The sequence below is a fragment of the Pan troglodytes genome, chromosome 15 (genome assembly GCF_028858775.2).
Source record: "Pan troglodytes isolate AG18354 chromosome 15, NHGRI_mPanTro3-v2.0_pri, whole genome shotgun sequence".
NCBI lineage: Eukaryota > Metazoa > Chordata > Mammalia > Primates > Hominidae > Pan > Pan troglodytes.
The window spans coordinates 79028400-79045335 of NC_072413.2; the positions used below are offsets into that span (position 1 = coordinate 79028400).

At 34.9% G+C, this 16936-nt stretch overlaps 1 protein-coding gene across 4 annotated transcripts in view; it reads left to right on the top strand.

Annotated features, from left to right (window-relative positions):
• The window catches only part of TSHR (thyroid stimulating hormone receptor), a 189741-nt gene that overhangs the window by 110388 nt on the left and 62417 nt on the right, over positions 1-16936 (top strand). For all 4 annotated transcript variants that reach the window (XM_063793858.1, XM_510100.6, XM_009428236.4 and 1 more), the window contains one exon: positions 2495-2569. In XM_063793858.1, the coding sequence (XP_063649928.1) occupies positions 2495-2569 (75 nt within the window). The remainder of the gene's footprint in view (positions 1-2494; positions 2570-16936) is intronic.

Sequence of the window (16936 nt, forward strand, 5' to 3'; positions counted from 1 at the left end):
ATGTTCAATACATATTTGTGGAATAAAAGCACATACACATACATGAATAATGATTAAAGATTTGATATATCTTGGGGAGAAGAAAGAGATCAGTAGGATGATGCTAGGTTTGTCTGAGATGGTTCAAATTCCCACTTGGTATTCTGGCATAATTGTTAATGGCACCTTGCTTTAACTCACAAAACTATCCCAGTTTGAATGATAAGTCATATGGTGACTGTAATGATTATACGATGTTTAAATGCAAAGAAGAAGTAGGATCTGATTTTTCCTAGTTGTAAAAATGGGGTAAGTAAGCAGGGAATCACAATTTTTATCCCCCTGAATAAACAATTCCTGCCAGTTGTCTTCACAACCAAGCTATCACAGCCCTACAAAAAGGTGTCATTAGGTTGGAGAAACTGGAACTTCCATTTGATAATATGGGCCGAGTGACTATCCTTCTGGAACCTTGAGAAAGACTCATACTTCTTAACTGAGAAATTCAGTAGAAGATTTGGAGCAATGGAAAAGATGCTTAGGGAAACAAGTTGGCAGCCTTGAAAAATGAATCTTGCTCTGCTAGCTTGCTCAGCTTCATCCATGGTAAATCCCCACAGTCTCTACATGGTAAATTAATTCCTTTCAATCTGTTCCATTGTTTCCTTTATGTTAGAAATATATTTGTATCAAAACAATTTATATAACGTTATTATCTGCAAGAGGCAAAGGGTTAAGAGACTGGGTAAATCAAAGGATAATTATTTGGAGAATGGGTAATTCAAAATAGAAAGCACAGAGCCATTATAATACTCATAATAACCAAGATAAAAACACAGAATGGAACAATCAGCACTCCTCTTGTAAACATTGCATCGATGAGGATACTTTACTGGCAGATTCAATTCAAACTATTGGTCAGTGGTTCTCAACATTGCCTACACATTAGAATTGGCTAAGAAGCTTTTGAAAAATAAAAGTACTTGACTCATCCCTCATAAACTCTGATTTAATTATCCTAGACCGGGTCTTGGACATCTGTGTACTTTAAAGCCCTTCAGGTAGTTTAATTGCATGTCCAGGGTTGAGAATCTCTGCTATGGCTATGGCTGGAAACCATCTGTCAATTGTTCATTTTCCCAAATGTCATAGAAATACCTCACAATAGAAAGTGGTCATTGAATTTGGCTGCATTAGTCATTCTCATTACAAGATGGAATTTGAGGAAACTATTTGAAATATTCCTTATATGTTCTTGACAAGTTGTATTTAGGAATTTCTCTGTTTTCCTTTTTCAGTACTTGAAGCTTTTATTTGAATTACTTTTTGCTTACAAAGTTTAAGACGGAGCTTGAATTTTCAGCTTCATTTAAAATCATGAAGAGAAGTCTTAAGGGAGTATGTCGTCAACCTGTGGAATGTTCCACTAGAGAATTGCGGTTTTCTCTTCATCTTTGAAACTACATGTCTAATTCCATGTTATTAGACATTCCATTAAAAATGCTTCTTATTGACTCTAGTGTTCTTTTCTGATGCTCATGTTTTTTTGCTATTTTGAGGAACTCTTCTATTCATTCAGTTGTTTAATAAGAGTCGACAACATGCCAAGCACTCTGAAAGGCACTCAAGATTCAGTGGCCAAAAACAGGCACAGTTCTGCATTTCAGAGAACTTACAGTCTAGTGAGACAACAGAAATATCACCCAAAGAACTGGAAATTTGCACTCTGATAATTAGTGAAAGGAGTTTATAGTTATATATATATATATATAGTGATATATCACTATATATAATCCCTATATATACACCATATATACATATGTATGGCAGGTTCAATTCAAACTATAGGTCAGTTGTTCTCAACATTGCCTACACATTAGAATCAGCTAAGAAGCTTTTGAAAAATAAAAGTATTTGACTCATCCTTCATAAACTCTGATTTAATTATCCTAGACCAGGCCTTGGACATCTGTGTATTTTAAAGGAAATAGAAGAGTTCCTTTAAAATGGAAGAGTTCCTCAAAATAGCAAAAAAAAAAAAAAAAAAAAAAAAAAAGGCAAGCATCAGAAAAGAACACTAGAGTGAATAAGAAGCATTTTTAATGGAATGTCTAGTAACACGGAATTAGACACGTAGTTTCAAAGAAGATGAAGAGAAAACCTCAATTCTCTAGTGGAACATTCCACAGGGTGACACTATATATATATATATATATCGCTAAATATGCATATGGGAAATTTTAATCAGGGAGTTTGGGGAAACTTTCTGAAGGAAGTGACAGTTAAATGATAATTTCAGATAAATAGGAGTTAATACACAGGAGGAATTCAGGTATCACAAGATCTGAAAAAAAAAGTAGTAAGTAATTTCAACATAATTTGGCAGAATCCATGAGGGTTGTACATGTTGCATGATCTGGGAAGCGCATAACAAAAAGTTATGTCAAAAATAGTATGTTTGAAGTTTACAACCTTACTAACTTTCTACTTTGTCTTATATTTTTCTGATATTCAGCTACGTATCTATAGATGTGACTCTGCAGCAGCTGGAATCACACTCCTTCTACAATTTGAGTAAAGTGACTCACATGTAAGTACAAGGAAAAGTGCAGCATAGACCTAAGCCACAACCACTCTTGACTGATAATCTTGGGGCTCCAGATGGCAATGGGAGCTGGTTTCTAGATTGTGAGTCAAAACTTCTGTTTATGATTAAATTATTAACCTGCTCTCATTCTCAGTTTATGTTAATTCATCTTCATTACACCTCAATTCCATGGTTGGAAGTTAAAGACAACATTAAAAGTTCTGTTCTTGAACCACTATCTGTTCTATTACTACTGTGTCAGCATATTTTATTGATGTGAATATCAGTGAGACAATAAGTATTTACTGAGTAACTACTTGATTCTATGGTCTGTGCAAGATTCTACAAAGCTGGCATATTTTCCTTAATTCGGAAAGAGAAGAGTTGCTTAGTGAGATTAGAATAGTAGGGAATTTAATAACCCTAGTTCTGGAGTTGGTCAGAGTTGGATTCGAACACCGGCATCTTTGCCTACTCATTATCTACCCTTGGACAAGTCACATAATCTTTCCTAGTCTCATTTGCAAAATAAGTGTAATAAGAGCTGCAACTTCATGTTTATCATAAATATGGAATTATATAATATCTAGTACCTGAAAACCAGTCAATATACCAGTCAAAAATAGAATAATTTTTCTATTTCTCTAGTAGATTACAATCTATAAAAAGTGTTACATAAATAATCACATTGCATTATTTTAAGTAGCTATGTATTACTAATCATGAACTCTATTTTCTTGATGAAGAAACAAAAATACTTATCTACAAATACTTAGTATATCCTAACGTTACATTAAACATTGTATGAACATTATTTGTTTGGTTATTATTTACCTCTTAAAACAACCCTGTGAAGTAAATACAATTATTTCCATTATTTATATAAGAAAAACATAAATGCAGAGAGACTAAATATGTTTTCCTTGGTCGCACAGTTACTAACGGACAGGGCCACAATCTTTATACCATAAATGTATGACTTAAAAATTCTTCCCTATCCACTACATTAAGATGCTTTCAAGAATACTGAGGTCCAAGATATTGCTTACAAGTATGGTAGGCTACCTTACATCAGATCAACTATTGGTCTGAGAATAACTTAAGGAGCTGAATTTTTTAAAAAATGTTTGAAAGTATCAGAGTGTTATGAAGACAGTAAGAACTAAGTGGGCAATAAGCAAATCCCAAAAACATCATTTGGTTATTTTCCCCTTGAGGTATTTCCTGAATTGTAAGCAAAAGCTTAAGGGCTAAGAAACTGACCAGAGGTTTAGGCATCTATTAGGGCTAGGAAAATAAAAATCTGAGTTCAGGGCTTGCTAAGAAGGATTGTTCCTAGTAAACAATCCAGGATTTTGGTTGAGATCACTAAAGAGCTTCATCCTAGAAGTATGGGAAAACTGTGAATAGATCAGCCCTTGCAAAGACTAAAGCCTAGCTTTGAATCATTAAAAAATAACTCAAGTTTGTGGGGCAAAAAAATCAAGAGAAGAAAATAGACAATAGAAAATGATCCATAGGAAGTTCAAATATTGGTTATCGGACACAGACTTTAAAATAACTAGCATGTTCAAAAATTTAAATGGCAAGAGAAAATTTCAGAATAAAACTGAAAATGATAAGAAGGATCAGTTGTAAACTCTAGAATCTAAAAAGTCAATAAAAAATCTAAATACATGAGTTTCACAAGAGATTAGACATAGCTCAAAGGAGAATTAGTAATCTGGAAGATAGGTCAGAAGACTGTAATCAGTCTGAAGCATGGAGAGAAAGAGAAAATAAGAAATATATAGCACAATAAAAAATCTAGCATACCTATGACTAGATCCCAAGAAAAGAGAGAAAGAATGAGAAAAGCAATATTTGAAAGAAACTTTCCAAAACTCTTAAGAGACATCAAGTCACGTATGTTAGAAGTACTGCAAACCCCAAAAGGATAAATACAAAGAAAGCTACATCGAGGCACATCATAGTAAAATTGCCAAAAACCAAAGACGAAAAGAAAATTATAAAAGCCAGCAAGTCTGGGCGTGGTGGCTCATGCCTGTAATCCCAGCATTTTAGGAGGCCAAGACAGGCGGATCACGAGGTTAGGAGATTGAGACCATCCAGGCCAACATGGTGAAACCTCATCTCTACTAAAAATACAAAAATTTGCCGGGCATGGTGGTGTGTCCCTGTAATCCCAGCTACTCGGGAGGCTGAGGCAGGGAATCGCTTGAACCTGGGAGGCAGAGGTTGCAGTGAGCTGAGATCATGCCACTACACTCCAGCCTGGGCAACAGAGTAAGATTCCATCTCAAAAAAAAAAAAAAAAAAAAAGCAGCAAGAAAATAATAAATAATACTTTCAAGGATGTAACAAGACAGCTGACTTTTCAACAGAAATCATGGAACTTATAAAACAATAGAAAGATATTTGTGAACAGCAAAACAGCAAATATCTGCCAACCCAACCAAAAGATTATTTAAAATTAGAAAAAGATAGATACTTCAAGCAAACAAAAATTGAGAGAATTTATTACCATTAGGCTCATATTAAAGGAACTATTAATGGGAATTACTAAGACAAAAGGAAAGCCATTCCACATGCTAAGACATTTCTGTGCAGGAAGAAATGAAAAGCAACAGGAAAGGTCAATATATGGGTAAATATAAATGAACCTTGACTGCACAAAATGAAATAATGTCTTAGGGGATTTAAAATACTGTTCTTTGCTCTGCATGATAGTGTGGGATCATAAAATTGTGCAGACTGAAACTGTATTAAGCAGTCTTAATAATCAATAAGAAAAATTGTGTTGTGACTTCTAAAAGCTTTTATGAAAACATTAAAATTTCTCAGTCAGTTATAAATGGAAAGGAAAAAATAATAAAACTAATATTTCACATACTGTAATTGTCAACATTAGAAATACTTAGAAGTAAAATGCTTTATTGCTTTGTAAAAGCTTAGCAAGAGTAGCTTAGACAGTGCTTGACCTTTTATCTTTATTATATAAGCTACAAGAGAATATCTTTTCAATACCCTGGCAAATTGTCATACTTCTTTCTAAGTCTAGATTAGCTTCCATCATTTTATCCTTTGCTTTTTAAATATTATAAAATATTTTCAAGTGTTTCTTTAATGTAAAATTTTTTTACCATCATTGTTTCTTTTGGGACATCTTCATCCTTTGCATCCATTTTTCTCCCATCACTAAGTTCCTCTGATTAATATCTAGAGTTTCTCAGCCAGCCTGGACAACATAGTGAGATCTTGTCTCTACCAAAAAAAAAAAATTAGCTGAGCATGGTAGTGCAAACCAGTGGTCCCAGCTACATGGGAGGCTGAGGTGAGAGGATTAATTAAGCCTAGGCATTCCAGGCTGCAGTGAGCTATGATCACACCACTGCACTCCAGCTTGGATGACAGAGAAAGAGCTGGTCTCTAAAATAAATAAATAAATAAATAAATAGTCTCAGATGGTGGTGGTATCAACATTTTCATGCCAGTAATTTATTCTATAACTCCATTTACATTTTGTTTGAATTTCCCTTTCAGTAACATTACATTTCATTTCTTGGCTTCATTTTCATCTTTATTGGTAAATTCACTCTTTCAATTAGCCATTTTTAGGAAATGTCCTATGAGGTGATTACTGGGAAACACATAGGAAACACAATGACATGCTTTATTGTTTGTGAATGAACTGAGCAAGAGATGCCCAGTGAACAACCATCAATGACTTTGAAAGGAGTGATGTAGTTGGTCACCTATTATAATGTGCATCTGTTATTTACATAGTGATTTGTGGACTGAAGAGCTAGCAACAAAGTTTGTACTTTATTCAATGATTAATAGTTAATATACTATGGTAACTGAAACTTGAGGGATGTGTTGAGGACAGTTATTATTTACATTTGATTAAATCATGGTAACTGAACTTCATGTGTATTGGAGCCATGCAAAGTAGAACTGCTTGTATGCATAGAATTAAAATATGCAGTAGCTTTTTTAAAAAAGTATAGGACATTATAAATAATGTTAAAGTGTTCTAAAGATCTTTGAATTATCTGAGAAGTGGTAAAAGTACTAACTGAAATTAAACTTTAATAAATCATAAATAAATGTTTTAACTCACAGGGCAGCTACTGAAATGCTTGTAGAAGACTGGAAAACTAACAGGCTAATAGTAGTGGGGAATGGAATGAAATTAATTAATTAATACAAAAAAGAGAGAAATTGGAAGAAATAGAGAGTTTCTGGAATAAATAGTAGATTTAACTCCAAATAATCAGCATTTACATTAACTGCATTAAATGTAAAAGGACTAAATACTCTAAGTAAAATACAAACATTGATTGGTGAATTTTTAATACTCGCTGTATGCTGCTTACAAGAGACATTTTAAACATTATACAGAAAGGTTGAAAGTGAAAAGATAAAAATATATAAAATGCACACAGTAACTAAAAGAAAACGATGTAAATATACATACATATAAAGCATAAAGTCTTACTCTAAGGGACACTTCATAAAGATTAAAGGAATTACTATATAAGATATAGTGATTCTAAACTTAATGTCTATAAGAGCATAGCTTCAAACCATATAAAGCAGAAATTGGTAGAACTAAAAAGATAAACAATAATTGGCAATCATAGTGAGAGCTTATTTTAATATAGTTTTATCAATAATTGATAGAACAAGCATACCAAAATAGTAAATATACTGATAAAAAGTTAATAAAAAGATTTGAACATAATTTACAAACTTGATCATATTGACTTATAAAAAATATTGTATCCAACAACTGCAGAGTATATATTCTTTTCAAAGACACATGGAACATTTACTAAAATTGACCACATGTGGGGCCATAAAAGCAAGTCTCAATAGATTACCAAAAAAATTAAAATCACCATGTTCTCTAACTAGTAAATAACCTAACTTCTAAATAACTCCGATTTCTAATTAACCATAGGATTAAGGAAGAAATCATAATAAACATTAGAAAATAATTTTAACTAAATGATAATAAAAATATGACATATCAAAACCTGTGGGATGTAGTCAAAGTCATACTTAGAAGAAAACATATAGCCTTAAGACAACATATATTAGAAAAGAAGGCTAAAAATAAATCATTTATGTATCCTTCATAAGAAGTTTATATAATAGAGCAGTACATTAAAACCAAAGAAAGTAAAATAACACTGAGGCCCAGGAAGGCTGAGGATCCAGTACAGTAAAGACAACAACAGTCTTCAAAATTGAAAACCAAATCTTCTGACTCCAAATCTGATATCCATTTATCAAACCATTTTGCTTCTTTGCCCCTTCACCAAAAACAAAAGCAATTAATTTGTAGTGAAGTCCTATATAAACCCTATTGATCTGAAAAGCAGTCATTTTGTTTGTATTATGATCTTTTTCCTCACAAAGATTCCAGTTGTTATTTATAAGTTTTTTTAAGTAAATATTCAGTTCTCTACTCTGAGAAAAAGTGTTAACTTCCTAAACCGAAGGAAACTATTAAATACAGTAATTAAAAAGAGAATGAGTTTAAAAATAAATTATTAAAAGACAATTTGCTTATATACTTGAGATATTGAGAGTCTAATATCTTAAAGATTTAAAGGATAATGCACCTTGTATTCTTCAAATGTTTCTAATATGTATCTGACATTATTGTCTGCAAATGATTTTGGTCAGCAGAAAAGATTAGTGAAGATTTTTGCATGCATGCCACCCAAATGTTTAATACATTTGTTTTATAATCATTTTTTAAGCAGTGACTATATACAAAGCATTATAACTTGCATGAGAAAAATAGAGCTGAAAGATCACTCATCTTTGCTCAAGGAATTGAGAATCGTTTTGTGGGTATAAGGCATGAAACTGAGTATCGATATAGAATGATTTGTTTAATTTATATACCATATAAGTACCATCAACCAAACGTTCCTGGGATTCCTCAGTATAGAATTAAAGCCCTCTGATTTGTTTAGGAAAGAGAGCTCTTTATTGTGTTGGATTTGCTGCAAGGATAGATATGTAGATACTAAACTTATGAATACACATTTCAAATGCCAATGCATATTGCCAGCATTTATTGAAAAGCTCCAATGAGGACTACAGCAGTAAAATAACATAATGTTATTCCATTTCATAAGTGTGTTTTCTTTCTAAGCTGCCCTTCAAAACTGACTTTTTTTGGTCCTGTGATTTGGTAAATAGAAAGATGAGCAGTTAGTTTACCATTGCCACTTCTAATTATCCCTGCCGGTACCTGTCCAGTCTTACAGAGCTCTATATGAGCTCTGAGATGGCTTCCCAATTCATGTTTAGATTTTGTTCTGTGATATGAATTAGAGTATTAGAACATAAGCACTCTTTAGCCTAAAGCTGCCTCCTTGTAAATTTGGCCTAAAGGCCTCTCTGTATGCAGTGAACTATAACCTAACTGGATATGTGAACAGACCACAGACCATAATTTACCTTTTTACCAATCACCGAGTTTCAGCCAGTCACAGGCGACCAATTGTTCAAACAGTGTTCAAATAAGGCAAATGCTAAGCTATAACCAATCTTGCTGCTTCTATACCTCACTTCTGTTTTCTGTATATTACCTTCTTTTCATCCCTCCCAGCTCCAGAAATTCTCTATCACACAGCAGCACCAAAGTCTCTCTGAACCTATTCTGGTTAGGGGGCTGCCCAATTAATGAATTATTCTTTGCTCAATTAAACTGTTAAATTTATGTAACATTTTCATCTTAACAGTACTGACATTGGGTCTGTGACCTAGAATTGTCATTCCCAAAACAAAAAGCTATTCATTCAATAAATACAGTATGTTTAACACAGTTAAACCTGTGACCATTGCATCTTTTTTTTTCTTTTATTATTATACTTTAAGTTTTAGGGTACAAGTGCACATTGTGCAGGTTAGTTACATATGTATACATGTGCCATGCTGGTGTGCTGCACCCACTAACTCGTCATCTAGCGTTAGGTATATCTCCCAATGCTATCCCTCCCCCCTCCCCCCACCCCACAATGTGGAGAAATAGGAACACTTTTACACTGTTGGTGGGACTGTAAACTAGTTCAACCATTGTGGAAGTCAGTGTGTCGATTCCTCAGGGATCTAGAACTAGAAATACCATTTGACCCAGCCATCCCATTACTGGGTATATACCCAAAGGACTATAAATCATGCTGCTATAAAGACACATGCACACGTATGTTTATTGCGACATTATTCACAATAGCAAAGACTTGGAACCAACCCAAATGTCCAACAATGATAGACTGGACTAAGAAAATGTGGCACATATACACCATGGAATACTTTGCAGCCATAAAAAATGATGAGTTCATGTCCTTTGTAGGGACATGGATGAAATTGGAAATCATCATTCTTAGTAAACTATCGCAAGAACAAAAAACCAAACACCACATATTCTCACTCATAGGTGGGAATTGAACAAGGAGATCACATGGACACAGGAAGGGGAACATCACACTCTGAGGACCATTGCATCTTAAAAGGCTATATGCAAGATTCAAAATAGTAGATCATTCTGTTCTTATTCATACCTCTTCCCTTGACCTCTGTGATATTACAATCCTGGTTGGACTCCTATCATGCTGGTCAGTCTTTCCTATCATCTTTTGCTGGCTGCTTCCCCTTCCTCAGCTATAATTACTGGGCTTTCTTATGGCCCAATCCTGTGTAGTCTTCTCTTTTCACTCTACCTTCTCCTGCTATGTGATCTTATCTAACAATTCCCAAATTTATATATCTAGTTCAGGCCCTCATTCTTAGTGTTGGTATATACCTATTGGTCTACTTGACCTCTCTTCCCAGACATCTTACACATATCTCACATTTTATATCCAAAACTGAAATCAATTGTCCTCCTGAAATCTACTACTCCTGTGTATGTTGAGCCAATAAATGCCAACTTCCTTCGTCCTGATGCAAATCCCAAATACCTGAGAGGTATCACTATACCTTCTTTCCTCATCACCCACTTCTACTCCTTCACCATGTCCTGTTGATTCTACTACCCTAATATATAGAAAATGTATCCTCTTCCTCTCCACTGCCACCACCCTTATTTAAGCCACCATCATCTCTTGTTTGAACTATGATAATTTTATATCTTAACTGGTATTTCCAATTGATTTCCTCTAATTCAGTATCTTCACAGCAGCCAGAATGATTTTTCTTGAATAAAATCCAAGTATCTTAACATAAACAGCCAGGCCCACAAGTTCAGCTGGTTCCTGCCCACCTCTGCGTTCTCATCATGCTTCACTCCTGCACACCTGTGTTCTTTGGTTTTTTGAACAGTCCAAGATCTTTCTCACCTCAGGGTATTCACATGCTTTTGCCTCTGCCTAGAAATTTATTTCTCTCTCTCTCTTTGCCTAGTTAACTCTACTGATTATTTTTTCAGCCTAATTGTGACCTACACAGAGACACATACCCTTCAGCCCACTTCTGCATCTAAGTTAGATCCCCATTTGAATCTATCCTTGAATGCTTTTTGGTTTAGAACTTACTAAAATTTAGTATGACAATGCAGATGTATGATAATAATAGGTCTCTGTAAGGCAGGATGCTTTGTGTGCCATTCACCTACACCAAGCTGTGAGGAAATCAAACTAAAACAAAAAATGAAACAATGTATTCTGAACATGCATTTTAAAAATAATGGATTGGAAGAGTAGGCTAGTCTGAATTCATGAAAAATCTGATTGACAGAATGTTTAGTGTATGTGTGTACACACACATATTCATACATATATGTTTAGCCAACCTTAATTGAGCATTTACCATATCCCAAGCACTACACTAATTGCTCAACATACATATACTCATTTAATCCTCACGACAATTCTCTAAAGTAGTTACTATCATTTTACAGCCAAAACAACTGAGATTCAATAACTACATCTTTATATTTAAAATGCATTTCATGTAAACATCACAGAATTGGATCTTGCTTTTATATCCAGCTTGAAAATCTCAGCCTTTTAATTGGAGTGTTTAATCCATGACATTCATTGTGATTATTGATATGGTTGGATTTCGGTCTACTATTTTCCTATTTGCCTTGTCTTCTCTGTTCTTTGTTCCTTATTTCTCCTTTGTCTTCTTTTGGATTAATCTAGTTGTTTTTGCTTTTGTTTATTAGTATTCTATTCCATTGGCTTTTTAGTCCTTTGCAAATGTTTTGTGATTACTCAAGAAATTACGATATGCATCCTTAACTTATCACAGTCTACTTAGAAATAATATTATATTACTCCACATATCATGTAAGAACCTTTTGAAATTAAAATTCCATTTACCTTCTTCCATCTTTCATGCTATTGTTGTCATATATTTTATTCCTATATATGTTATAAACCTCATAATACATTATTATGTTAACTTTAAAGATTCAATTAACTTTTACATAATTTGAGTAAAGAAAAAAATAGTCATTTATATACATTCAACATATTTAATATTTCCAGTGTCCATGCCCTTCTGTAGGTCCAATTATTTCCCTTTAGCCCAAAAAACTTTTAGTATTTCACTGTGGTTCTACTGGCAGCAAATTTTCTGAGGTTTTATTTACTGAAAATATATTTTGCCTTAATATTTGAAAAACACTTTTGCTGAGTATAGAATTGTACCAAAGCCATTTTTGTTTCAGCCTTTTGAAAATATCCTTCAATGTCTTCTGGCCTTCTTTTTTTCTGATGAGTAGTCATATCCGTGTTATTATTCTCCTGTAGGTAATGTGTTTTTTCCCCTCTGGTTACTTGTAAAACTTTTTCTATATCTTTGCTTTTCAACTGTTAAATCATAATATGCCTAGGTGAGTTTTTTTATATTTAATCTGCTTAAGGTTTGCTGAACTGCGTGGATTTATGGATTGCTGGTTTTGTTAAATTTGGACATTTTTGTCTACTATTTCAATAGAGTATGTTAGAAGTGATACAATGCCAGTTCTAGTCCCAGTCTTTAAAAGAACTGGCAGCTTTTACTTTATATCCTTGGAACCCTGAACAACCGTGTAAGACGTCCAACTGCCCAGATGGAGAGACCGTGTGGGAAGATCCTGAGATCCTGGGATAGAGAAGAGCCTAGCTGAGCCTAACCTTCTAGCAATTCCCATCAAAAAGCCAGGCATGTAAGCACGCCCTTTTGGACCCTCCAAATTGTTCCAGACACCAGCTGAATAACACCCAGTGATCCTGGTGGAGGCTACATAGAGCAGAAGAATCACCCAGCTCAGCACTGTCTGGCATCCTGATCCACAAAATTGTGAGCTATAATAAAATGTTATTTTAACCACTTAATCTGGGGTAATTTGTTATGCAACAATAGGTAGCCAGAGGAAGTAGCAATTATATGTCAGTTAACAATGGGTAAAGGCATTGAGGATTTGTAAGAAAAAAATACAAGAATGGTAGGTTCTCTGTGAGTTATTCAGGATCCTAAGTGGATACAAATCATTTCCCCTGGGTAGTAACTTCAGCGAGGATACTGTTTGGACCAAAAAGTATGCATGTAATAAAGATTTATATCTGCAAAATGATGAAACACTGAACACTTCCATTTTCTATTGTACTTTCTCTGTAAGAAAGTCAATAACATACAGATTGCTGCTGTTGTTACTCCTAATAATAATAGTGACCAAGTTCTGAATGCCTTTTGTGGGCCAGCACTCCACTAAAAGTACTTCACATACACTGTCTCACTAGTTTTTACCAAACGTTAGTTTCTGCGATGTCAAATGAAGATGGTAATACATACCTTGCAGAGCTCTTGCCAAAGATTTCTTAGCTAAGACATTTCAAAGTGAGAATTTGAACCCAAAAGTGTCTGCCTCCAAAACCACTGCAATGCCATAAAATCTCTTTAATTAAAATATCTGCAATAATTAAAGAAAATGCTGGCCAGGCGTGGTGGCCCACACCTATAATCCCAGCATTTTGGGAGACTGAGGCAGAAGGATGGCTTGAGCCTAGGAGTTTGAGACCAGCCTGGGCGGCAAAGTGAGACATCATCTCTATGAAAAATATTTTTTAAAATTAGCTGGGCACAATGGCACTTGCCTATAGTCCCAGCTGCTCAGGAAGTTGAGGCAGGAGAATCACTTGAGCCTATAAGGTCGAGGCTGTAGTGAGCCATGATCGCGCTACACACTCCAGCCTGGGCAACAGAATGAGACCCCTATCTCAAAAGAAAAAAAAAAAAAAAGCAAAGAAAAAGAAATGCTGCCCTCAGAAGAATGTTTTTACTTTTACGTGAGTTTTTGGGTTTTGTTTGTTTGTTTGTTTGTTTGTTTTTGAGACGGAGCCTTGCTCTGTCGCCCAGGCTGGAGTGCAGTGGTGCAATCTCAGCTCACTGCAACCTCCGCCTCCTGGGTTCAAGGGATTCTCCTGCCTCAGACTCCCAAGTAGCTAGGACTACAGGCGTGTGCCACCATGCCCAGCTAATTTTTTGTATTTTTAGTAGAGATGGGGTTTCACCATGTTAGCCAGGATGGTCTCAATCTCCTGACCTCGTGATCCTCCTGCCTCAGCCTCCCAAAGTCCTGGGATTACAGGTGTGAGCCACCGCAACTGGCCTATGTGAGTTTTTTAAATCAAAAATAAGTGAAAAATTTTACAACTGGGATAGGTGAAATGTGTGACTTATGCCTTATAGTATAATAAGACTATATTTTGCTGATCCACTAAGTTGAATCAAGTGGATGCATCAGAGGTTTCAAAATCACCAGCTTTAGCACCAATCCTTAAATAATCATGAAAGTAGCTGTATGCACCTGCCAGGCAATTTAGAGAATCACTTCTATAATGTTCTATTTTTAGTGGAAAATCTGCTGATAAATTTAAATTTTCTTCAATGTGCTTTAAAAATCTGAATACTTATAAACTCTCCTCAATATCTCTTATTTTTAATTTCTCAATACATTAAAAGATACATCAAATCATGAATATTGCCTTTTGGTTATAGATTATTTCTTTCCTCCAGTTACATATGGAATGTTAATAATAATTCATTAATAATTATCAAAGAATTAAGACTTCTCTCATTGAAAATCCTCGATAATGTAGGAAATAATTTATTCTGTGAACTTTCATATTATAGATTAATATGAAAAGTAAGTGCTAGTCTAACAATCAAGGCTTTAGAAACTAAGGTCTAATCTATACCAAGAGCTTTGACAGACTTTTAACTTTTGACCCAGTAATTCCACTTCTATAAATTTTCCCTAAGAAAATAGAGTAGTGAAAAAAAGTTAATGTAAAAAGCCATTTGTTTTGGAGTTAATTATTTATATTAGAGAGAATTTGGGAAGGACTTAAATGCTTAGCTAAGAGAATGGTCAAATATGAAATACTAAGCCAGGCGCAGAGGCACGAACCTTTAGTCCCAGCTACTTGGAGACTGAGGTGGGAGGATTGGTTGAGGTCAGGGATTTGAGGCTGTAGTGCACTATGACCCTGCCTGTGAATAGCCACTGCACTCCAGCCTGGGCAGCATAGCATGACCCTGACTTATAAAGAGAAAATCTGTTGCTATAGACAACTTAATCACATAAGAAACGCTTTTGTCATTATGTTATTTAAAATATATATGTATGTATGTATGTATGTATATATATATATATATACACTTAACAGAACAAAATAGTTTTTCTCTGTATTATCAAATGATGGGAGTTTTTTTTTTACATTTATCAGCTTATTATAAAGGATATTACAAAAGATAGAGATGAAGATTGCATACAGTGAAGTATGGGGGAGGGGCGCAGAGCTTCCGCCCCCTCCCTTGGCACACCACCCTCCAGGAGGATGGTCAGCTGTCAGAAAGTTCATTTCCTTTTTGTATGAATGTGTTTCAAAGTTTTTTACAATAAATATGTATTAGCTCTATAGTCAGATGAAATTCACTTTTTAAAGATCACTGTGCATTAAACTTGAAATTAATACTTGATGTCAAGATACATCAGTAATGTATTATGTGATAGAACCCTGTCCTAAAATGTTACCTTAAAATTAATTTACCTATTTATTAGTCTCAGGTTTCACCTAGGGATTGTATAGCACTTAAAAAATTTATAGTAACAAAATGATGGCTTGGGCAATATATACACATCTTATTTTTAAAATAAATAGTAACTATTTCCTTATACCACCCAGAGTATGCAGCAAAGTGCACCTAATAGATGTCCAGTAATTATTCACTTATATTCTAATTAATCTCTTCCCACTCTAACCACTTGAGTGAGCAAACCTAGTCAAAATCAAGGTGACTGCCTTCCATTTTTTTGAACTATAGGTGAGGTGGGAAATTAAAGAAAAATAAAATTAAAAAGAAAGAGAAATAAGCTTTCCTATATTAAGCTGACTTGTCCCAGAGGCAGCAACAGGCACAGCCCAGACCCAGGAAAAGTCTTGATAATACTATTTAATGTGCTCTGGAGACTCTCCCAGCACTCCCTCAACATAGGGAGAAGAAAAACAAATTTTCCTTTGTTTTATGGAATAAGTTTATAGATACTTGTTCTCTGTCACTAGTGACTTCAAGTATTCTGTTTTATCTAAGAAGTACAAAGAAAGTCATAAGAAGCCTGAGTAGGCCTGAACTACAGCTGCCTGGGCACCATAGTGAAGGTTATGAGATAAACCAGTGCAAGGCTCTTTAGAGCAAAACCTAGATAATGAACATCTAGGTTGCTTGGCAACGGTCATGTGCAATCCTGAGTTGGTCCTGCCTCTGTATCCCTGCTTTCACACCACTGTAAGCTTGCTTCAAGCTAGCCCACCCCCTTTTGTGAAATGTGTATAAAAGTCAAGTGCTGTCTTTGTTCTAGGCCCAGTCTTTGGACATTGAGTCTGCTAAGTCCGAGTGCACTCAATAATAAAGATATCGTCCTGTATACACCCCAAGGTCTCTTTCTGGTTCTCCTGATCCCACAACACAGGCACTTAAAAGTAAACGGGAAAAAAATTGAAAATCAAATTGAAACAAGAGTTAAAAAGAAGCTGGGGACTGGTGGAGAGCTAGGCTTTTGGCTAATATTCTTGTTCAATTTATTGTTTTGGGTAACAATAAATTGGCTGTGGCAGCTTCTCTTCTGACATCATCTAACTGAGTCTTCTTGGTTTATGCTGGTCTGAAGTGTTCTCATCCCCATCTAATTTTGCAGATGAAATGCAAAGTCGGCTTTTTGATTGCCCTCAAATTGTTTCCTGGCTTGGCATGCTTCTCACTCATTAACTGGGCAGTTTAGGGTGTGGGGGTGAGGAGCACAGTCAAATGCCACGATCCAATGCCCATTGAATAATTGAGGTAGGAAGGGGGACA